Source organism: Cryptomeria japonica, chromosome 6 (genome assembly GCF_030272615.1).
Source record: "Cryptomeria japonica chromosome 6, Sugi_1.0, whole genome shotgun sequence".
NCBI lineage: Eukaryota > Viridiplantae > Streptophyta > Pinopsida > Cupressales > Cupressaceae > Cryptomeria > Cryptomeria japonica.
In genome coordinates, this window is record NC_081410.1 from 5,150,374 (window position 1) to 5,176,242 (window position 25,869).

The following is a 25,869-nucleotide window of genomic DNA, read 5'->3' on the forward strand; positions in this document are numbered from 1 at the left end:
TTTTGCCTATATTCTCGCGTATGCTGAGGATACTCTGGGTTATTGCTGGCCTGTGGATCTGGAGGAGTAGAGAAATTGTTTGGAGGAATCGATGTAGTTAGGGGTTTCTGATTTCTCTAATTTTTATGATATACCCTTTGATTCACACCTCCTGAAGACTGGTGGAATACCTCTTTTATCCCTTCAACTAGGACACTATTGTTCAAGGGTGGAAAATAATACTCTGAGTCTCCAACGGGTCCGTTTGCGGATGCAGGTGGGAACTGGGAACCCGGAGGTACCATTGGTCCATTAGCAGATTCTGGTGGGAATTTCCCATTTTGAGTCTGATTATCTTCTTCTTGTGAATATCTGTAGCTTTCCATAATCATGGCTTGATCATACCGTGTAGTTGGGACCATTTCGTATCCAGTCGTGGGCGGATTTTCGGGCGGATCGTTGCTATGCATCTCTTGCTGGAATATGTCAGCTGCAATTTTGAATTCAGAACATTGCAACTCGGAATGCTGGTTTGTATTGTGGAGTCTACACCAACTAGACAAGGCTGCTTCAGCTAGAAACACTTTACTGGTAGGATGACTTTCTTGATTCTGGGAATTTGATGGGTTATCCAGTGGCGTCACTATGTTTCCATTATTAGGAGCAGTATTCCATGGCCTCCTCTGAAAGCCCTGGTTGTTATTTCCCTGATAATTGTTCCTGAAACCTTGATTATTATTTCCTTGGAAATTTTGATTGTTTGTATGTTGGCCGTGGCTAACCCTCTGCATGTTTTGGAGTTGATTATTCTGGTTTCTTAGATGAGTTACTTAGGTTGAGAGCTTCTTGACTTGTTCGATCAATTCTTTCATTTCATCCTTCTCTTCCTGTGTTCTTGATGAGTTTGTTGCGTTTTGCAGGTACACAGGTTGTGTTGGTGGAGCTTGTGAAAGTGGAACTCCGGGATGAGGCACCAACTGGTTTGTCGGCTGTACACTAGGATATGTTGCTTGTGGAATGGGATTCATAACTGGAGTCTGGTTGGCCAGTGCCATACTAACTGCTTGTATTTGATTTGGTGCTGCGACAGGTCCCATATGCAATAGTGGCCCAATAATATTCTGTCCCATGTGCTTACTGACTTCAATAGCTTTTGCATATGCTGCGTTTAGATCATTTGGTATAGGATGTGTCCTTACGAACATGGCGGTAAGATGATCTAGGGCTCCATAATAGATTTCCCTTGGGTCAGCAATGAGGTAGGGATGTCGTAACATCGTGTATGCGCGGTGGAACCTATTGTTGAAAGAGGTGATTGGTTCATGTTCTCTCCTTCGGATTTCAACAAATTGTCTATACAGCTCGGCCGGCGTGGTTGGTATACCAAACTTAGCAATAAATGCATCCTTCATTGCGTCCCAGGTCCTGATTGACCCTATAGGCAAATGAATGAACCAGAAGTACACCTCTTCTCCCAATGAGTAGGGAAAAAGCCTACATGCTACATCTCCATATTCGATTTGTCTGTTACGAAGATGATCCTCGAACATCTTGATATGATCCTCTGTTGTACAATTGAAATCACTGACATTGAATTTGGAACAAAAGTGCTCTGGATTCTTTGGCATATCATGATAGACTGCAAATTCCAACGGTGATGGATTGTTGATTAGCCAAGTAGCGCCATTAAGTGCATGAGCAGGAGGAGGAGGAGGAGGAGCATTGTGTGCCATCGTGTTTCTCGGAGTTTGAAAGCCTGACAAGAGACTTGATGAACTGGCTTGGCTTGTCGGTTGAGAAATCGCCTGCATACTCGCTTGAATTGCTGCTTGTACCTGTTCTTGAAGAGACGGAGCTTGTGATGACTCAGGAGATTCCTCTAATCTTAGTTCAAATTCTTTGGGAGTATCTTCTCTTTTGACTCGCTTTGATCTTGAAGTAAACTGAAGCTCACTCAGATTTTTGACGCCTGGTGTCTACCTCAATATCCTTTGATGTTTCTCGGGCGAGAAAGAACCAATGCGATCCAGCGTGAAGTTTTGTCTTGCGGAGATTACTATAGGTTCCTTTGATTGCGAAGCTCTCTAGCTGCGATTCTTCGGTGTTCTTCAGCCCTATCTTCCTCTTGTTCCAAGATGATTCTCACTCTGTTATACTCAGCTTCACTTCTCCTTACGTTCCACGCTAGGTGATTCAATCCCGAAACAATATCTTCTTGAATGTTGCCTATCTCCAAATTAGGTTGCACTACTTGATTCAATCCTTCATGTGGCAACACCATCGTGATTCATGATCATACTTGAAATGTATTCTCTTTTTAATTCTTCGGATTTTGGTAGTTTTAAGCCCTCCTTCTAGCGCCAATTCTGTTGACGTGTATTTTGTACACTATCAAACACAGAATAAAATACCTAAAGGTACTTTATCCTCTCTTGAGTAAAGCCTCCGAATGCTGAAGATTTCGCGAAAAGGATCAATCGGGATGACTTCAAGGTTATTTTATGTAGGGTCTCTACGTGTGGATAAGCACCAGTGGTTGTTGTGAATGTTGTTTCATCAAGGGGCCTTACGTTTTCCGAGCTGCAGGAACAAGATTTCTTAAAACTAACAAGTTCTCAAAAAGATCAAAAGGTAGGGTTTGCAAGAGATGAATTCTAATCTAATCCTAAGAATGACTCAATGTAGGCTAGACTTGGTAAGATTCTACCAATTTCAATATTGCCAAAACATAACAACTCAACTGAAATTGATGCAATTTTCTAAGGTGACTAATGATTTTCCAATTCATCAAGGATCACAGACACTACCATGAAGGTACATATCAATAGTTCAATGATGATTGAAGGTTTAAGTAATCCAAATATCTCCAGTTGACCACACAAGGCGTTCTTACAATCAGTAAGAAGCTAGTAGTTTGGAACGTGAATCTCACCAAAGATCAAGCCCAACACTTAGTCCTTCAAATTTAAATATTACTTCGACCAAGAATGATTCAAGAAAGTAAGCAACCATGAAAGTAGCCACAAGAATTGCAATAAAACACCATAACTTCAATATTTTATTGATCTCAAAGCCAAAATAGACAACAATTGCTTAAAATTCTCTCTTCAATGCTCAATCTTGCTACAAAATAACTTTCTTCTCTCCAAAAGCTCTAATCTTCTAATTTCTAACTTGCTATCTTCTAATCTCTAATGACAAAATGAAAATGAATGAGGGTATATATAGCATCCTAAATTACAATGAACGGCCCAGATCAAAAGAAGATCAACGGCTGAGATTCCGACACCTAAACCCTAATTAGGGTTTATTACAAAAAGTTACCTTTTTATTGAACAATATTAAATGCATAGCCAAATATTTAATTGGCACAAAAATCTAGGAAACATAGACCAATGATAATTAAGGTGCCACATCATCTATAACAACCTCTCTTCTAGAACCTTGTTCCCTTTCCAATGCTCCTTTTTAGCATATGCAATGAATCTGGACACAATTCCTTCAATCTCAGCAATAGGAATCTCTGGAAGATTCCTCATTCGTTCCTCCAAGTGGATGACCTGATCGAAAGCCTTGAGAAGAGCTGCATCCCATCCAGGTTCGAGCTCTTTGATTTTCTCAATCAGGAGCATAGTAGCGAACATTTGATCCCTTTGCTCATCTGTGATAACATTCTCATCTTTGCAAAAGATGACCTTGACCTTCTCCTCCAACTCTTGAAGATTCACATCTGTCTCATCTTCAATCCTCCTGCTAAGAATAGAACATAACACCTCAAACACCTTGTCCTGAATTGGATGGATGACCTCCTCAACTTGATTGCATTTGGTGCTAATGTCTTCGAAAAGAACTTCCTTCATCTGGAGTAGAGTTGACCACTGGAGTAAATTATGAGCTCCTCCATCCATTATCTTTTCTTGTGCTAGGATCTTCCTTGGTGTTTGCCTGATTACTTGCAGAACAGGAATGATAACATCTCTAGTGTGGGCAAAGGCGGCTACTGTTATCATTAGGTTGTGAATGATCTCAAGGACCTGGATAGCTCGATGGGTGGTCTGCATCATTCTTGTTGCGAACTCAATGGCAACGGTATGAGATTTGTCAATCCAAGAGCTCATAAGCTGAACCAAGCTCTTAACTCTCTCTGCCTCGCCAACTGATTCAAGGGGAAGTGCTTGCACAGGAGATACCGCTGGATCCTGACGTCCCAAAGGCTGATTGAGATGGCTAAAGTAGCTTCTCCAAGCACCGACCTCTCGCTCAAGCTTTCTATTCTTTTCCATTTCTTCTTTAAGCTTGTCTTTAAGTGCCTCAAATGAATCAGTTGCCTCATCCAGCATCTGCTCGGCTGTGAGTGGACCAAGCTCAAATGTTTCTACATCATACTCTTCTGTAAGGATTTCACCTTCATACTTGTCCACTGCCGGTGTAGCTATCTGTAACTTCCTGGACCCTGTCTCATCTCTGATCATCTTGGACATCTTGGTGGCCTTCTTCCTTTCTGTTACTCCCTGAGAATTTCCTACAAGGCTCTCTAAGTCAATTACATTATCTTCATCTTCGATCACAATCACTCTTGTTAGCCTCTCCTTCAACCAATCTGGAATGGCGGATCTAACTTGTATCTCTTTAGGCAATGGTTCTTCTTCTCGAAGAGGAGATGTCACTTCATCATTATTCTTGTCTTCATGTAGCTCATTAACTTGAGGAGATTGACTTGATGAACGTTGAGACGCCTGCCCTTCTTCGTGTGTATCATTCTGTACCATTGATTCCATAGATTCCTCAACTTCAGGTACCCTCTTCTCCTGTCCTACATTCTGACTTGTCCTTTTTTCATGTCGAGAAGATGTACCGGATGAGCGATCTCGATTGGCTTCTTGTTTCTTCTTGGAGGGTTCTCTTTTCTCAGGTCTTTCTTTCCTCTTCGCACCTCTAGGATGGGGATTGCCTTCACTTACACTTCGAAGATTACCTTCACTTGTGCTTCTAGGATGAGGATTGCCTTCACTTACACTTGCTCCTCCTTCCCCTGGTCTTTCCTCCAAAGTAAAAGTCATAGGTATGTTCTGTTCTCTCAACTTTTGATGTTGCACATCAACCCATCTGCGAGTACAAGACAAAACTGGAGCCATCAAAGCTTTTAAGTCAAAAACCTCAGGGTCATTCCAATCTATCTTCACTGCTTTGTCTTCTCGGTCATAAGATGATTGGAGATGTCTGCCACTGTCCTGAGCTTGATCAGCCACTCTGTAAACTTTGCATTTCCTGATGAGATCTAAAGGTAACCTGGAATGCATCTTTCTTTTCACTTCTAAATCATCTGAGAGATTCATCAAAAAGTCCTCTATCTGAAATTCGTGCTTGTACTTTCTACCAATTGTTTCTTCTATATACCCATAAGGATAAAAATTCTCTCTCAAGGCAAAGAACGAAAATGAATATAAGGCCAACTCCTTCTCTGCGTCATCCATGGCTAGAGCATTAGGACATACCTCAACTGAATTCCCTAGTATGATAGGCACAGGAATTCCATTTCCATGCCTGTGTCTGAATGCCTTTGCATAAGCCGCCAACTGTCGAGTCACCTCAAGTAACACTATTCTGTCTGTCAGATATCTTGGCAACATATATGGAGGTGAAGGACACCCATGAACTCTAATATATGTAAATTTTTGGAATTGGATGAACCAAGCACCATACCTCTTCACAAGCTCTTGTGCATCTTGAGATAGCCGATTGTGAATCCCGCCTTGCAATGTCCTGGTGATGTTCATCGTGAAGGTATCATTGACTAACTTGTAGTCACTTCCAAGTGGATGATGCAAATGGACATAAGAATCACAAACTCTGACTTCTCCGGGCCCTCTTCCGATCACTCCTCTGTGAGGTAGTCCTGCATATTCAAAACTCCTGATCAAGGCATGTATGATGTACGAGCTCATGTGGAAGGATTTGGTAGCCTTCAGTCTTCTTAACTGCACATCCAAGCAATGGCTAATAATTCTAGCCCAATGAATTGTTCCTTTCCCTTGAGCTATCACTTGGACGAAGTAGAACATCCACTTTTCAAAATAGAAGGCTTGAGGAGCCCCTGTAACTCGATTGAGCAAAGTTATCAAATCTCTGTACTCCTCCTGGAAGTCGATCCTATGTGGTGTGTTGGGAATCTTGCTCAAGCGAGGACAACTTTTGAGTAACCAATTCCTATTGATAATGCTCAAGCAAGTGTCTGGATCATCTTCATACATGGACCTAGCCCCTTCCAAGCTTTTGTAAATCATATCTTTATGTTCTGGAAGATGAAGAGCCTCACTTATAGCCTCCTCTGAAAGGTAAGCCAAAGTGTTTCCCTCCTTGGACACGATTGATCTTGATTGTGGGTTATAATGGCGGGCGCACTCGATCATCAGCTCATGGCACAAGACTGCTGGAGGGAAACCGGCCGCCTTGATAATGCCACTTTCAATTATTCTCTTTGCGACAGGTGATGGCTTTCCAATGTAAGGGACCTCTCGAAACTTCTTCACACTGAAGTTTCCCAAGTTGGTATCTCCAATGTTGCTCCATTTTGACACGATCTTGGTCTCCAATTCTTCATTCCTTTGATCTTCCTTCATGAGAGCTGGACGACTAGTGGATGCTCCTGCCTTTGGGGTCGCCATCTTGACACCTACACAACATTTCATAATGAGTAATATATTTTGCAATTTAAACATTTAGGAAACTTCATGATAAATCTTTGAATTATCATTTCCTAAATTTAACTATGCAATTTGAAATTCAAAATTCAAAATTTCAACATTGGACAAGGGTGATCTCGCCATACCTCCACTTGAGGATTAATTCTAAGAAACGATGCAAAATTAGGAAAATTTGCTAGGCAAAATGAAGATTGAAGACTCCCTTTAGCAAAATGCGCCTCCCTCTAGTCTTCGCAAGTATTACTTCCTATCACCTTTATCCTCCAAAAAAAATTCGCTCCCCTTAAATCATGTTTCACACTCCTTGTTGTTCTTCCAAATCGCACTTGAAACAATAAGTGAATGATTTGAATAATGAAAACACACCCCAAATATATAGAGCGCTCACCATTTCAATTTCCCATGGGCCGACTTGGAAAAAAATAAATAAAAATTAAAAAAGAAAGAGGCCGACTTGACAAAATATTAAAATAATACCCCAAAGTGCTCCATTTTTAAATTTAATTTAATAATAATTAACTTCGAAATGCCTCAATTAATAAAAAAAAAAAAAACGATTTTCCAAGGCTCCAAAATTAATTATTAAATGCCATGCGCCTTTATTAAATGTCAATTTAATTTTTTTAAATATTTTGGAGTTTTAGCGAAATTGGCATTTAATGTGATTTGGAGGACATTGGCACCTAGGCATGGTAAAAATATCAATTTGTTAATAACCTCGCTCTGGTCCCTGGGAGAGGGACAGGAGCGCCTTTTCATTTTTGGCCTTGTATTCCTTGCTTTCACGTTCAAAATCTCTTCTTGGACGTCCAAAATGGGATTTTCATTTGGAACTTTGAGTTTGATTTATTCGATCTTTGGAAGGAGTGTTCCTTAGGACATTTTCGCCCTGGTCCCTTGGTGAGGGACAGGAGCGATTTTGTCTTTGAGTCCTTATTCCTTATCTTCCAAATTGCCAATTCATGTTGTGGGGTAAGCAATGATCTCTTTCGTCCCTTCAGTGCATGTTCAACTCGTTTTCTCAAGACTAAATGGGCTTTCCAAAGATTTTCGCCCTGGTCCTCCAGTGAAGGACAGGAGCGATTTTTGCATTTGAGCCTAAGCTTGTCGATTCTTGGGGGCAATTCCTTGTTCATCATCTTTCGAAAGATATTTCTCACTTTGCACAACCTTGTCTTGGCGTGATTTTGGAGGGGATTTGTTGATTTTATGAAAATCGCCTTGGTCCTTCAGTGAAGGACAGGAGCGATTTTAGTTTATTGCACAATCTCTTGACCAAATCAACCTCTAACTACCCTCAAGGCATAAAACATGATTCTCCATTCTATCTTGAGTCCTGGAAACAAGAAATAGTATTTCAAACGTTAAGTGTTTAGGCATACTTGAAGATTTCGCTCTGGTCCCTTGGTGAGGGACAGGAGCGCCCTAGCCCATTTTCATCGAATTTCGTGGCCTTTGCAACTTCATTCCATCTTGAAGCACTTTAAATATCATTGCAATCTCGTGCCTTGGCCTGGCTTCGTCCCAATTTGAGGAGGAAGGCTTGTTAATGTGTTTTTCGCCCTGGTCCCTTGGTGAGGGACAGGAGCGCCTTGGCAATTATGAGCTCTCTTATGCTTTGCTAACTTTCAAAATTATCTTCAATGGACCGATTATGCCTCCCTTCATTCATCCCAAACATGAAACTTGCTTTACCTTTGCCAGAAATTTGTCTTGTGAGAAAATCGCTCTGGTCCCTTGGAGAGGGACAGGAGCGCCTATTGCCATTTGGGTTGATTCTCTTCTTTGTGGCCTACTCAAGTTATATTCAACGGGCAAAACACACTTCCCTTGACCTCTTCAAATCGCAAAATCACTTAAATCTTGCAAGGATAATGCAAATTTGGAATTCAAGCTCCGGTCCTTCAGTGAGGGACAGGAGCGCCTTTTGTCCTCAAGGCCAAATCTTTTCACTTTTCATCTCAAATTTCCTTTGCTGGGGAAGATATCATCTTTTTACAATCCATGAACGAGAGCCCAAATCCAAAAAAGGTCCAAGAAGGTGTGTACAAAGAAAATCGCTCTGGTCCCTTGGTGAGGGACAGGAGCGAATTCATCTTGCTAGACAAAAAGTTCAATCTTTCATTGCTTTTAACTAAGTCTGGATACTCCATTATGCTCATTTCATTCTTCCTTGTGTCCTTAATGCTTCAATTTGATCAACCAAGGCCAAAAATTGACCAAAATAAATCATTTCGCCCTAGTCCTTCAGTGGAGGACAGGAGCGAATTTATCTTAATCCTTCAAATTTCATCATTTTCAAACCTTCAAAATCCTTAAAATCTTCAATTCACGTCCAATCATCTCCCCTGGAGACCCTGCACAAAACAATTTAAAGGAAGTTAGAGACAAATATGCACTAAATAACATTTTCGCCTTGGTCCCTGGGAGAGGGATAGGAGCGATTTCACCTTTATAAGCCAAAATATCCACAATTTAAATCTTCAATCACTTCACAAGGCATAATTAGGTCATCCTCAAGGCCGGGAACCAGTTAGCAAGCCTTCAACAAAATTTGATCAAAACTTTACCTAGGCAAAAATGTACAATTCCATCATTAAAATGCTAACACTTAGACATAGCTTGAATTTGCCCTCAAAAAAAAAACAAAAAAAACCCTGACTGGACCTAACCTGAGACATACCTGACTTTCTGACAGGCTCATCCTATTTCAAAAATTGCAATCTTCGGGAGGATGCTTAATAATCTTCAAAATTTGACTGGACTCGGCTTGAAAATATCCAAAAGAAACCCCCTTTGTTTAACCCTAGTCCAGACAACTCACTCACTTACTCAAAACCCTAAAAGCAGAGAGAAGAACAGGCAAAACAAAAGCGAAAAGAGGGGGTCTCCATTTTAATGGGGCGATGTGTGAAATGGTCACAACAGGTCCCTAAAAGCCGCCAAAGTTGAAGGATCAAAGGAAAATCAAATGTTTTTTACAAAGTCAGCCTCCAAAGTGCAATTAAGAGTTTCTTTTTTAACAATGAGATAGGTCGGCCTAGGGAAGTCTAAGATGAAAAGGCACAACCCTTCAATTTCTAACGTCTATATAAGAGTAGTGATCTCCATTCTAAAAGCATCAATCAAAACAAATAACTACGATCTGCTCTGCAAATTGAAGATAGCGAACTGCAAGAGACAACATACAAGGGCGAATGTTCTCTTCATTAGCAAGGCAAACTCCCTCTACATCAGCAATAGAGAAGAAGACATCGATTTGAAGATCAACATTCAGGTTTTCAAGGCAAATTTGAATCATTACACATGAGTGAGGGGAGTGAATTCACCTACAGCAGTGATTGTGATTGCAAAGCTAATCATTTCATTGATCACACACTTTTAATCGATTTCAAGAGCAACATTCAAATCTTTATCCCTGAGATCAATATTTTGAAGAGAAGATTCATCCACAATCTGCGATTTTGACAGCAAGTATCAAGGGTGAAGTTAACCATATTGGCGATTTTAGACAAGGGTTTGATCATTTCATTGATCAAACACATTCACAAGGGGTCAATTGGAGAATCCTTATTCGGATTTTGAAGACATCTCAGATCAAAACCTGTGTATAATTAACCCCCATATCTGCACATATAAGGTAAAATAAGGTCAAATCAGACCTTAACAATTGGCAGATTTTCATTTTTAAGAGTGTATTTCTAAGCAAAACACCTTCACAAACCCTAGGAGTTGGTAAATTGCTATAAAGGATTAAAAATCTAAGCTCATTTTGTTATTCTCAGGTCTGATTCTATCATAAGGGCTGTAGCTTTCGGATTTTAGTAAAGGTTTTGTTTTCCTTAAGGGAGGTAAGATAGGATGTTTACCCAAGTTGAATATCAATCATACTCGCATCTACATATTTCATCCTTCAAAACTTTAAGAGCCATAGCTATCTAGTGACAAGCTTGTATTGTTTGCAGGTCAATGACTGAAGCGAAGGCACGAGTGTTAATTTTGATCAGATTTGTAGATAAGTGTAGATTTAAATTTTTGTCTAATTTAACTTAGAATGATTTCCAAAAGATCAATGTTCAAGTACTGATTAATATCAGTATTTAAGACAGCTATGTATTGATTAATATCAATACTTATATGTACGGACTATACATATATCTTTACTGCTATATTCAATTGCCTTTATTTACTGCTATCTCTTGTTCCACAGGACAGATAGACAATCAACTCTAACTATGCCCTCACCGACAGTAGGAATCAGTGTCGACTATTCCCTAGTTGACTACCTTATGGACTGCAGACAATTATAATATCGCTGTTATATTTGCCGACTCTTCTCTATACTTTATATCAACTTGTTCCTTTTTTTAATTCAGTAATATATCGTTTCAAAATGGTTGTATATAAGTATAAGAGCCACGAGGGAGACACGACTCTTCACCACGAGGCCAATGACTATAAACAAATTCATTATAGTAATCGGGAACATAACTAAACCGATACAACAGTGATTGGGTTATATAAAACTAAACTGATAGACAATATTAATCGTTATATATAAATAAGCCGATATACAATGGTAATCGGAATATCTATCTGACCCGATATACAATAGTTTGGTTCGTATAATTAAAAGAAGCTATATTAACTAATATTAACTTAATAATATGATCGATAGAATCACTTTAGGTGAAATCAATAATAACAAGAATCAATCTTGTAACACAAATTGATAATCGAACTGATTATACTACTTGACAAATGAATCGACATGAATGAAATACGATGAAGTATAGTTATAAAAGAAATCTGAATAGTTTAATAAGATTAATTGATTGATCAAATGTGTAAGGCCGATAGGCCACTTACACATTTGATCTACAGAGTTGGTATTTAGGATTCCGAATGAAGCTACATCTTCAACAACAAGGAAACAAGAGGCAGGCCCAGATGAAGATTGAATTCAAAGATACACTCTTTGAAACCCAGCTTACTTCCAAATGGCGTAAGATTGGCGACACCAACTTCGGACACACCGATATGGAGGATTTTCGAGACCGAGTGTTTGGAAAGGGCAAATACACCACCTCAAAGATGGCAAAGAAGCTCACAAGGAAGGGCATTGCTCACATTGCATGTTTCCCACCAGCAGTGCAATATTGTGAATTGGTCCTAGAATGCGCAAGGCATTACGATCTTGAGAGGAGGGTTATAAAGGCACCAGATGGGAGTAAGATAGCATACCTCACCGAGCTATCTATAGGAGAAGTGTTCGATGTGCCGACACATGACAAGCTCATCTACAAGAGTAAGGATGATGCGCTAGCACTATATCAAAGCAAACCAGATGCATGTGATGACATCCTCAACAAGCATTGGGTCATAGAACCGTGTAGTACTAAGAGAGTACCCAAGAAGACGCTCCTCAAATTGGATTTCAAGGAAGGAATAACTGAACTCGTAATGATGCTGAACAAAGTCATGGGAACCCCACAGTCTGCATCTTACGACTCTTGGATGTGGTATTACATAGAAGAAGTGACTAAAGGAGCCAACATCATCAATTGGGCTAAGATAGTTAGTGACAACCTACATGAGCAATTAATGAATGTTGAGCAAACTAAAACATTCTACATGAGTTTATACTTGGTCTACATCTTCGCAAGATATGGGAAATACAAAGGTTTGAATTGTAGAGCACCTGTTGGATCGGCAGAAGGACAAATGCTTTCATATGATGCATATCCACAGTTGCAACTAAGGAATAGTGTGTCAATGTGTAGCTAGGTCGGATCCCTTCTAGGGCCGACCTAGTACACCTAAATGCTAATTGGCTTGTCGGCCTTAGCATTTTGGCAGCTTACTTTGCATGTTAACTCAATTGGGGCAGGCCCTATTTGGGCGATTGATTAACTTGTAACTTGTAAGACTCATTGATATGTATCTTGTAGATGGGTTCTGACCCATATGTAACTTGTGAATTCAAATTATATCTTGGCGCCAAAATATGCAAGGCTGACCAAGGGATAATGATGAGCATCATATCATATATAAGCAATGTAACCAAGGATCACAATATACAACACAAGTGAACTATCTATCCTCTCATATGCGAACTATCTCTAATTAATAGCAGCATCATCAAGCGAATTATATCCGAATTATAGCAGCATCCTCAAGGTTGAACGAACTTGCATACCAAGCTGGGCGAACATTACCTAAGGCTGAGCAAATACCATCCTGAGCTGCCGAACTTGTTCAAGGGCTTGTGAAGTATGTCAAGGTTGTCAAATTCTGTCTCAGATTGACAGTGACCTGCATATACACTCTGTCTTCCAGATTCAGATAAGCTTTGCTATAGTTGATGTGTGCCCTAAGACGGGTGAAGTTGTAATCTGCCACTGTGTATTTGTTCAATCTGATTTGAGACATTTCTTGTTAGGTTTTTCACCTCCAAGAGGGAGGTTTTCCCAGGGTATCACTGTGTTATGCGTGCATTTCATGTTTTTTGTTTCTTACTATCAATCTGATTGCTAAAACTAACATATTGTTGCTCATTTCAAGAGGGTGAATGATGCATTCACCATGCACATTGTGAGGAGATTACAAGGAGGCACTCATATCAGATTGTCCAAGGAATCAATGAACCCGATAAAGAAGTATGGATGTTGGTATACTCAATTTCCAAAATTCACATACTTGAGGATACAAGGGTGTTCTTCTTGTGCCTATCAATTGCCAAGATATCCTACTGACAAGATGGTATTGTTAGAAATATCTAGACAACTGTTAGAATGTGATGCAATCAAGAGGGAAATGAAGAAAGCAAAGACTACTTTCTCAATCTCAGTGGGAAAATCACTTGAAACATGCCCTACCTATTTGACAGCACAAGCAGTGGAGGAAGAATTGCAATACTATAATCTCAGGACTCACACCTCGAGAAACTATTTTGATCCTTACCATAACATCTGAAAGGTGAACAAAGAGAAGTTTCCCCACATCATGCACGTGGAGGATCATTGGGCCAATGCAACGGATGATCTCGAGATAAGAGAAAGAACATACTCAAGGTTCTCTCTCAAATTGATTAGGCAAACAAAAGTATTGTGGGTACCAAATCAAATTGAAGGAGATGAAGATGTTATATTGCCACACTACAAGAAGGAAAGGACAAACCCCTTCCTGCAAAAGATTGGTATGCTCCTAAGGTGACTCAATTGGAAATTGTCAATCAAATAGTGCAAGACAACACTAGAAAATGGATATTGTATCATTCAGATAAGCTGAGAGCAAAAGGTGTCACTTTGACATATAACTGGATGGATAATGAAGAATCATCATCCCATCAATATGAAGATTCAGAGGAGTCCGAAGATGAAGATTATCAAGCAAACACACAAGGGGAGAGTGATCAATAGGATATCCCTGAAAGTTCACAAGCACAAGTAAAGAAGAGGAAAAGAATGGATGATGATGCAGCTCAGCAAAAGAAGCAAAAGCTAGCAAACACTCCATCTACCACTAGCATTCATTCTGAAAGAGAAGTGAACATATATGTAGATATGAGTGTAGCTTCGAAAGGAAAGAGTGTCTTGCGAGAAGATGAAAGAGTTATTCATGGTGCACAAGATAGGAGGAGCGTCAACGAATCCAACAGCACTAATCAGCAAGAAGAACAAGAGGTTAATTCACCACCACATGATGAAGAACATGTCTATAATGAACAAGTCGACATCAATGAAGAAATACATGACATGGATGTTGATAATCAGAATCAAAGACAGTGTGAGGATACATTCAAAGCTTTTGAAAGCAACCAGCAACAATCTAATCTAGAAGAGTTGGATGATCAGGCACCCGAATGGCTAAAGGAAAGAATGAAGAAGAAACCGGTGACAGTAATAGATGAAGCTAGAGATTTGGATGCTTTGCTTGCAAGAGGAAAACGAAATGAAGAAAAGAAACCCAAGAAGTATTCCAAGATAGTGAATGACGCATTTGGCTCACGAAAGGTGCAAGTAGCTATTCCAAAATATGATAAGCCAAGGGATCAAATCACAAAAGAAGATTATGACATTAGAGAGATAGACATTGGTCCTATCACTTGTGATCAAGTTGTTGAAGAGATTAGAGGATTGGCCTGCAACATGGAGGAGCAATTGGAGTTTGAGTTAAGAAAGAAGAGGCAATTGAAAGAAGAAAACAAGCAATTGATAGATTAAATACATCATATGTCCTCTAGGCAACAAGAAGAAGCACCTCCTCCACCTCAAATACTTTCTAAAGAGGCAGCTGAAGGGGCAGAAGAGACAAGGATGATAGCTCAAATCACCAAGACATGGATCGAGAATGCTTTTCAGCAAGACAAGACATTCACTCATGGGTATCTACAAACTTATGATAGGGTCACCACATTCTTGTGCAGGATTCAGAATATTATGGAGATTAGGGATGAATTTCATTTCATTCGAGATAAAACTATCCCATGTTTGCAAGCATTGAAGGAAATTCCCAAACAAATGCTAATCGATGGCGGAGTAATGGAGGCAAAGGCAGTGTACGATTTCAATAGATGGTATTGCATTTTGATGACTAAGAAAGAAACCACTGACAAGGCGAAAAAAGATTGCATCAAAATGGAAGAGACACTTAAAGCAATTCAGGAACAGTTCATCATCTCAACTAGAGAAGTGTTTCTCCAAGATATGCTTGATGAAGATGGTTTAGTGCTAATGAGCTAGATAATCAGATAAGGTCTATCTTCTTGCCTACAATAGGTTTCTCAGATGCTATTTTAACTAGGGCATGTTCATTCATGACATTCATGGAGATGTTTCAAAAGCAGGAAATGGAATGGCAAAAGATCTTTGCCACTTGTGCTGATGCATTGGAGCTGATTGAGTTCAAACTCGATAATTTGCCTAATTTGTCCATTGAGGAGCTCAACTTAGTGATGTCCAGATTCATTGCATTCGCCACCAGAGAGAGGGACCAAGGGAACGAGTTCCTAGAAGAAAGTTTGTTATGAGACTGCATGTGGTGTTTATTTCTCATTGGAGGAGGTTTCCTCAAAGTTTGTGTCAAAAAATGTGCTTGATTTCTATTGGTTTGGTTAGTTGGCAACAACTAACCTTAATTAGGGTTTTGATCTCAACCGTCCATTTCAAGGCAATCTTGGCCCTTTATTTCATTTTGGAGCTCTATATAAGCTGTCATTTTTCATTTGTAATGTATGAGAAACTTGAACAGTTGTTGCTACTTGGCTGCTTGATTAATAAAGACATTAAAGTGTGGTGTTTTCTACTTAAATCTTTGGAGCATATGCATGGTTATTCATCTTCTCAATCCCAAATTTTAGAATTTTGTTTTAAGTATTAGAATTGGATGATAGAATGTTGTGTATGATTTATGGTGGAACTCTTAATCCATACCACTAGCTGTTTGTTGATTGCAAATATGCCTTTTGTGGTCAACTGGAATATTTGAATGCGTTTAAGTTCAGTTGTTATTATATCATTGATATGTATCAAATTGATGGTGTCTTTGCTTGATAATAACTCGAAATCTATTTTATCTCCTTAGAAGATTGCATTAGCCTTAGTGGAGTTGTTCTTGTTTTGGCAAAACTAAGACTAATTGAGTTTCGCTAAAATCATCCTTCATCCTTGCATCCCTAAAATTAGTTTTAGTATCTCGCAACCCTATCCTTTTGCTATTTTTTTGATAAACATCTAGTAGCAGTAGAAAAGATTCATTGCATATCGCCTAAACATCATTCCTCAAACATTAAGAAAACATAAGGTCCCTTGATGAAACAGAAAACATAACGACCAACTGTGCTTATCCACACGTCGTGACCTAACATATAGAAACCTTGGAGTTGTCAAAAGTGAACCTTAAGCCAATCTTTAGCATTTGAGTAACTTTGATCAAGAGAGGATAAGATACTTTTGGGTATTTTATTCTATGTTAGCATGTGCATGAAAAACACATCAACACCGACCCATAGAATAGTAGGGGCTCCGGGTGGGAGGGCCCTAAAATTCTATGGTTTATTAATCAGCTCGCTAGAATAACCTGGGTAGGGAATTCTAGTGGGGGCCTCTACTATTCTTTAATAGAACTTGCCCTGGTATGTGCTGCTATCCCATGGATGGGAAAGCACTTATCCTCTACTTAGTTTATACGCTTTTAAGGATTGTTGTTCTTGATCTCACATCATGTTTCATACTTATTTGTGGAATGTTTCTTTTGTCAAATCAATCTGATTGTAAATGCTAATTCATTGGTCTCTGCTTTCACCATTGAATAGCATTTAGTTTCTAGTTCATATTTTATTCAATTACATAACAAAAATCTCATTGTGAGATAGGTACTTTTAGTCTTCTACTCCTACCTCTGAGATCAAAAAGCTCAGTCTAGATTGTTTTCAAGAATTTTGATAATGTGCAAAACTTTCAAAAAATAATGTGTAAGGTGTGCATAACCAACAATCTAGTTTATTTTTTTAGATTTTGGGATTAGTTTAAATCGGGGAACCTCGCTGCTAAGTTGAAGAGAGTATTTCCTCACACACCATTCTATTTTATGTTATGATGAAAGTGACAAATTAGAATGCAAACAAGGCTTTCAATGAAGAGCAATATGAAGATAATTGATTGTAATTTTATATTAATTTGACATTTGACATAAAATTATCAATTATCTTTATTACTATCAATTGTGTTATACATGATGCATGTGTGTGTATAACCGACGACCTCTGCCTCAAATAGTTGCGATTCATAGTTTTAGATTGGGACAAACTAAAAAACTATTGAGAGCTTTCATAAAAATTATTTCAAGCAAAACCTCACGAAAAAAACTAAAAATTTGAACAAATTTCTAGTTCTATATCAAATATTGATCACTAAACCCATTCTTCTTGTAACCACAGCCATAACGTGACTCTAATAACACTGCATTCACACTTGTATGTTAACGTATGCCATTTAGCATGTTAGATGAGAAAAAAGAAAACAATTAATTGATTGATAACTTACAAGCCAAAATCCTTGATATACTTGTGATTGCTTCATGACTATCAAGTTAAATGGTTTGTCTGACTGAAATGATCGTGCATCCTTAAGAGCCTTTTCCCTTTCTTCTTGTGTTACTTCACGCCTACAAGAGACATAATGTGCACTGACATACTTTTTACCTTCATCATTTGGCGTTTGAATTTTCAGCGATGTAATCTTTGTTTTCTTGACTGGTTGAACAGCAGCAGCCATGTTTGCATTGTTACATGTAGTGCCACAGAATTGCAGAGTTAGAAGCTCATAAAATCACACTTTCTTTTGCTTGAGAAAATACTGAATTTAAGTAAGATCTAACAAGCTATTTGACACAAAAAATATCTATATGGTAGCTACAACATTTGCAAAGTGGTTTGGAAACTAAAAATATTGAGACAAACCTCTTTGCACGTATGTCTTAGCTACCATTCAGAATCCTTAAAAATCTCTAACAGGGATACTGAAAATGGTCAATCATAAGGCCATGGATCTATGAATCAAATCATACAAACATCACATAGAACAAAAAACTGCCTTCTACATGGCTTCCCCAAGTAAGGACATTTTAATGGGAAAGACCTGACAAAGGAATACATGTGAGCAGAAGTTATAAACTGCAGCTTTAATTTTTTTACAGAAAGAACTGCTACACGAGTATACATATCCCTCTCTAGCATACTGAAAATAAGGTAGCTCTACACAACTTTGGGTTTGTTCACATTACATAAAGCTCAGAATAAATGAACTAGTTTGATGGCCTAACTAGAACTTATACCATTAATTCTTTTTGCATATACAAATTTTCAATCTTAAAAAATGTACAAGTTTCATATTTACAGCTACAGTGTTGAAATAATTTCAAAAAACTTTGTACTTACCACCACACAAGCGATTGTCCTGATTTGGAACATGAGATTGACAAGATCGTGCTCCAACCACATATTTCTTCAAATTATTTTTTGTTAATGCCTCAACTGATTCTCTCTCAGCATCTAGGATAACAGCCTTCCCTAAAGAATTTCCAGCTTTCTTTCCTTGATCCACAGAGGGAGCTGTTTCCAGTTTAATTATATCTTCCTCAAGGCTGACTGAATCTTTTGAGTTGGTACATCGCTTCCTCTTTCTTGAATTGTCAATTTGGGCAGTGCTGCTCTTGATAAAAGTGGCACTTATGGGTAATTTGCAAACTTCACAATCTCCATTCCTCGTATTTTGATGAACAATGCAAGTCTTATCTGCCAAGCCCTTAGAAATTCCTGCACTTCCTTCTCTACTCTTCTGCAGCACCTTTTTTCCACCATTCATGGAGCATGGTTCATATTTTCTGACATTGAATGCATCCCATTTTTCACAGCCACTTCTCCCAAATATTTTAACTGTGAAATATGATTCTCCAACATATTTAAAAACAAGAAAGTCTCCAAGATCCAATGAATGGTCAGATACAAAAGTTTGCCAGCCTTTTTCAAAAGTCATTCCTGTACTTGTGCAGCAGACTGTTACAATCCAAATTTGACCACTCGGCCCTATAAGAAAAGCATTTTGAAGACCATGCCATTGGAAACGCTCCACAAATGCTGGTGGGATCCGCTGCCATAAACAGACTAGAGTCAGGTTTTTATCTCAAACATGAAGTACTTTTGAAAAAATAGAGCAAAAAAACTCTATAAACCACAATATCATCATAGTCAAATAGGGAAAACAAATAATATAAATTGATCAAGAACATCCAGCATTAGTGATATGTGCACACAAGAGAGATATTCCCTCAACAAAAGAATTATCAAATCATTTGATACAAAGTCTTATTAAGGAATACAAATATGCTTCTAAAAGGAAGAAGGTTTAAGAAAAATGAAATGTCTAGCAGGATAGCATATGGAAGCTTATAAAATAAGTACAAAACAAATAAACACAATACTATACTACTATACTGTTGTTTATAACTAGGGAGGCGGATTCCAATTGCCAATGGCAACATTGGAATCCGCTTAAGGGCTGGGCCCTTTTATCACTTCAAAGGGTAACGTGTACCCTTTAGGGCTGGGCCCTCTCTCACGCCACATTGTGTGTCTCAACACCCAAATGTAACGTGGGAAATACAATGCAATATGTGATAGGGCTGGGCCCAAAATGAAACGTCCTAAGGCATAGGGCTGGACCCAAATGTCAAATGTGGGAAAGGCAATTAAGAAAATAATATTAAATTATTTTATTGCAAGCCGACCTAGATGTCTACCGCCAAAAAGGAAGATATATATATAACAACTTCAAGATGAAGTAAAACACATTCATACTTTACTAGCAAATGTGATATGCTCTTCTACTTTAGTGATCTGCTTTCCTACACTTGGCGAATCTGCTGTTCCACACTTTGGTGAACTTCAAGGACATTTGGTTATAATTCTGCTTCAGCCTGTTGAAGTCATCTTCTGCTGATTTGCTCCTTGGTCACCTATAGCTAGGGCATCATCCTCTATCACCTTGGCAACTTGTTGTTTGGACAGCAATCAGAGATAAGTGTTGTAATCAGAATATTGTATAATCCATAATCAGATCTGAGGATCTCTTCTTGCTGGGTTTTTCCTCCTAGGAGGTTTTCCCAGGGTAATGTTGTCTTGTCTCAATTTCATCTGTTTGTCTGTCATTCACTAAGTTGAAAACCCTAACAACAAACATCTATTTTTTTGAGTTTATTGTTAATCTGAAAGTAAAACTAACATATACTACATAATCAAAGAAAGAAAGTTTCCCTATTTATTTTCCTTGAAATGGGGGAAAAAAGCTGCTCAAAAGATGACTGTGAGACCTATTTTGCTTAAGTTGGCAGTGTAGCCTTACAACCAACCAAGTATGTAGTGGTAGTTCATCTCCTTGTAGCGCATGTCTAAACATAATAATAGTGCATACATCAAAACAAAATTTGAAATTCTAGAATAGTACGCTTGGGATGAGAGAGTGGAACTTCTTCCAAGTGAGGTCACTTATACCTCCTCAAACTGATTAACCAAGCTAGGATAGAAGATCAAGTTTGAAAGCATGATCTTCTATCTGTTGAGTAATGGTATAAGGTCCATATCAAATGGGATTGAGCTTATGATGGTATTGACCCTTAAATTTTTGCTTATCCATAAAAACTTAGACTTCATCCCCAACATGGAAGCTGGAAGGAATGTGATGCTTATCATGGATCTCCTTGTACTTAGCCCAAGAAGTCCAAAGAGCTGCTTGCACTTGTGCATGAATCTTTGCCATGTTTTGAATAAAATGAGAAGCTTGTTCATGTTCCCTCTGTTGGTGTGATGAATGTTAGTGTTTTAATTTGCTTCTTTTGGTGCAAAACAAAACAAAAGAAAATGTGCAATAGAACTACTCTTAAATTTAGAATAAGAAGCTCCTTATAAGTAAAAACGTAAACTAATTTGCACAATATATACTTGCTATCTGCAATCTTTATAATATTTTATAAGATTTTCAATGTTCATGCTGAATAAAAGTAAATGTGTTTCTTTTATTAAGTCAAAAGACTGACACACACTTTCAACAGTAGGCAAAAGGTTTTTTTTATATTTTTTTATTGGAAAAAAACTTTAAAGTAAATGTGTTTCTTTTATTAAGTCAAAAGACTGACACACACTTTCAACAGTAGGCAAAAGGTTTTTTTTATATTTTTTTATTGGAAAAAAACTTTACAAATACAAGTTTACATTGTTCAGCTAAAGTAGATACTAAACAATGCAAATTCACATAGAGATTGGATAAACTTAAATACAAAAAAACAAATTCTTTGGTAAATTAAATCATGAGATCAATACAAAGCCACAATCTTTAACTTTAAGCAAACCACTAGGGAAAGCTTGCAACCTGCTAAAAGCAATTTAATCTCCCTCAACACACATAACAAACATTTCAATAGCAATTTAAAAGAAAAATGAGAGTAATAAATTCTAATGAATGAAAATAGAATTCTTAATTAACAATAACACTAAATAGCAACTTCAGCAATATATTCACAAATTATTATACTGTTGGAAAATAGTCATTGATGTCAAAAGAGATTATTGGATTAATTCAAATTGTCATTAATGTCAAGATGAAAACACTGGTCCAAGAAGGAAATCACTAATGAGGATTGAAAGTGGTATGACAAAATTTATCTTAACAAAAGCAGCAATGAACAATGATAAAGATGTATTGAATTCATGATAGCCAACTCCCTTGTGATAGCACTCATGAAGTATTGAAAGAAAAGATATTATTTATTTTATGAGGCCAACCTATTGTAACGTTTTCACACATCGCCCCATTGCAAATGGGGACCCTCTACTTTTTAGGTCCTCTTGGTCTTTTGGTTGTGTTTCTTTGGGTCTTTTCACAACAATCCCTTCGATCTCCCCGGACTGCAAGTGTTTTGGTGAAATTTGATCAAGTCTGCAAGTCGTTTGAGTGAATTTGGCTAAGTCTTGAACTCGTTTGGTCCATTTTAGAGTTTCGCCCTTAAGACTTAGATTTGAGGTCTTTTCCTTAGGGTCTTGAAAAAAATGAACATTGCATTGGAATCAAGAACCTTCAACGAATCTACCAATGAAATTTGAGCAAATTCTGAGCAACTTTCTATTTTTAGAAAGTTACTTTTTTTTAGGGAATTTCATTGACTCCCGAATTGTCTTTATTTTGCCAAAAAAACAAACTTACTATTTTTAGCAGTTTCTACTTTTAGTAAGTGTCGCCCTATCCTAGCTTGCCCAGATATGATGTTTTGAAGTACTTACTATTTTTAGTAAGTTTGTTTTTGGCAGGTTCTTCATTGGCAAGGGTCTCGACACTGAAGACTAAACATTCCTAAATATTTCCCTAAATCCGAAAAGTTTGAAAAAGCAGACAGTTGATCAAGAATGGCTAAGTGTGGAATTCATTTCAGAAGTAGAAAGGCATTGAAAAATCTTCCAAGGCAAAGAAAATCACTTCAATCCTAAAATGGCATCCCAATCTGGAAATGAGCAAAAATGGCTAAGTTTGGCGAAGTGCAAGGAAATCTTTGCCATGGCAGAATGTATTTCCACATGTGCATGGGTGCCAAAATGGAGTCATGGAGGATTTTTCCTTCATGACCAAAATTCCTGCAAATAGTCAATCTAGCGCTCAAGCATGGGAGATGGGCGATAAAATGTGGTTGTGGAGGAATTTCCTCCGCACTCAAATTCCTCCTCATGAGCAAAACAACACCCAAGTCCTGGCAGGAGCACTAGAACAGGGTGATGAAGGATTTCTCCTTCCCAACATGAATTCCTCCATGAGGTAGATTCCACACCTAAGGCAAGAAATTCACGTTGAAGCAAGGGTAAGGAAGGAATTCCTTCCAAGCAAGATTTTCCTCCACAAGGTCAATTCCACACCCAAGGAAGTTGGAAAGAAGGGCACGGAAATTAAGTCAAAGAAGGAAATCAAAATTCCTCTCTCAAGGTAGAAATTTGCCCAAAGACGAAGAGATTTCAAGACGAAGAAAAAATTGGCCAAGGAAGAGAAATTTCTCTCTCCTGAATTCCCTAAAAGATAGGAAAAGTGATTGATTGGTCAAAAATATCCTTCAAAACAAGACAAGCACAAAAACATGAAAAATTCCTTCAGGATTAAAAATTCTCTCTTCAAGAATTTTCTCTCTCAAGAAATCCAGATGTGCAGGATTCCTATAGGAGTGGATAAATTTGTTAAAATTTTTCCAAGACAGGAAAATCTTCAAAAATGTCTTTTGTAAGCTCGGAATGGAAAGATTCTTGTAAAAGATGAGTTGGGGACATGCAAATAGAATATTCCATAATAATGAAGCACGACCATGAAAATTATAAATGACGGCAGGATCCATTTGCATTGCGAGAATCTATTGAGTACATTAAGGCATAGGCCATTCATTGTTGGAATATTTGACCAAGGTGGTGGCTAATTCATTGCATGGCAACCGCCGTACTTAATGCAGTGGTGGAGCATCTTTTGCATGTAATCGATTTTGGAGGTGATGGTGTATTTATTACACATAAGGCGAATTTGAAAGAAGTGGTGCATTTAATGCACAGTGGGCCCCATTTTGGGCAGGAAAGAATTTATTGTAAATGAGCATGATGGGCATTTAATATTTATTCCCACCTTGTTGCATCATGTGTGTGGAATCTTTTGGGTCAAACCCTAATTATGGTTTACATGTAATCAAGGCTTGAAGCCTATATAAAGGGGTGACCCCTTCATTTGTAACCAGGGAGATTTGTATGAAATTGTTACGATAAGTTTTTGAGATAATAACAGTGAAACATTGTTCTTTGATGGTGTCCACATAAGTTATTTTTTCAAAACTTGCATGAATGTTTTGATTTGAATGGAGAATGTAATGGTGTTTGATGAATTTTCATGGTTCATACTTTTTGCATCTTGTTGATTGTAAGTTGCAGTGTAAAGTTACCGCGAGCCACTAAATTTGTGCTAAGTTCGATTGTGGATAGTTGTTTGGATTGCACCATTTTGAGTATTAAAATGCACTTTCTCGATGTGAAAATCCTTCAACATCCTTGGAAGATTGCACCAATTCTTGAGGATTTGCAGTTAATATTGGCGAAGCAGAACTTGGTTTATTTGGAATTTGTCCATTAGAGCACTATCTATTGATATCATTGCCCTTAGGAGTAGATTTAGATCCTTCTAACCCTTTCCCCTTTAATTTATGTTCATTCCAGTTCAGTTCACTCAAAGTAGAAGCATCACAAAATTGCTATATCTGATGATGAAGCTCCAGCCACAACAAAGAAGTGAAAGAATGATCCACACGTAAGTCCCCTTGGATTACCAGCATATCACATCAAGCCAACTAAGTCACATCCACTATATAACTGGAACCTCGAAGTCAATCGTTTGAACTTACTGCAATTTTAGCATACGATTGAAATTTGATCAAGAGAGAGTAAAGTGACTATTGGGCAACTTTATTCTATGTTGGACGTAGTCACAAAATACACACCAATAGAATTGGCACTAGAAGGAGGGTTGAATACACAAACTCCAGATTCTATCATTTCAAATTTGTGGAGTTTATCTTAAGCCATTTCTTTTTACCCTCCTCCGTAGCCAACATAATTGGTGCTAGAGGGAGACCCAAAAATCAAATTGTTCATTTTCACAAGTGGAGAAATTCAAGTTGGCTAGAACCAGTATGAGTTTTGAAGTGCCAAATCAGAGATATGCTAGATCTCTTATATGTCTGAAAATCCAAAAACAGTAAAAAATCGAAAATAAAAAAAAATAAAAAAAGAATTCTCAATGGATGGGTGACCATTTTATATTTCTTGTTATCAGGACAATCTCCTCGTGGACATCACTCAGATTCAAGAAGATTTGAATGCACAATTGCACCTCAGGAATTTGTCTCGATTTGCCTTACCAAGGAAGTGTTGGATTCATGAAACCACCAAGCATGATGAGATGAATTGCTTTACATTCTTGTCAAGGATAGAGTTGGTTCTACAAGGGAAAATCTTCTTTTGGGATGTTCCAAAACCAAAATTGTGCATAAAGACGGACGATGAGGGCAATGGAAATGATCCTTTCTCAAGATTCAAGTTGAGAATTCAAAATCAAATAGAGTTGGGCAATGAACGACCTGAAAGCGTGTTACTTCCTCGTTGTTGTCAAATTCACAATGCAACTCACTCAGAATTCACTTGTCCAATATGTGAAGAGGCCATCAACCAAGCTAGATGTCAACTAGGATTATTAGAATTACCAAGGAAATGCACCTAGAACGAGCATCTTAGTCCTACATCAAAAGAACAAAGCCTTGCAACAACATCATCAAGTTGTCAAGGAAAAAAATTGGAAGATGGTACAATTGAATCAAGCATTCAAGTGGATGAAGATTGTTCCTACATCACACTAGAACAAGAGGTCGTTGGAGTAAAGATCAAAGAAGCAATGGAATACATCCAAGCAAGGAGAACCACCCAAGGCGACCGCCAACATATGGAAGTGAATGAATATATAGAATTGCAAGTTATTGAAGATCATCACGAACTAGAAATGGAGGACTTAGCTCAAAGTAGAGATGATGTGAGAGATTTCCAAACTTCATTCATCCAAGGAGGAAA

The 25,869-nt window shown here is 38.1% G+C and overlaps 1 protein-coding gene and 1 long non-coding RNA gene across 5 annotated transcripts in view; one reads left to right on the plus strand and one right to left on the minus strand.

Annotated features, from left to right (window-relative positions):
* Positions 1-25,869, minus strand: part of LOC131077562 (B3 domain-containing protein Os01g0723500) — a 145,111-nt gene that overhangs the window by 82,096 nt on the left and 37,146 nt on the right. For all 4 annotated transcript variants that reach the window (XM_058015083.2, XM_058015085.2, XM_058015082.2 and 1 more), the window contains exons 2-3: positions 18,622-19,333; positions 17,729-17,937 (exon numbers count right to left, since the gene is read on the minus strand). In XM_058015083.2, the coding sequence (XP_057871066.2) occupies positions 17,729-17,937; positions 18,622-19,333 (921 nt within the window). The remainder of the gene's footprint in view (positions 1-17,728; positions 17,938-18,621; positions 19,334-25,869) is intronic.
* Positions 1-25,869, plus strand: part of LOC131077563 (uncharacterized) — a 99,090-nt gene that overhangs the window by 65,253 nt on the left and 7,968 nt on the right. The gene's annotated exons all lie outside the window — the stretch shown is intronic.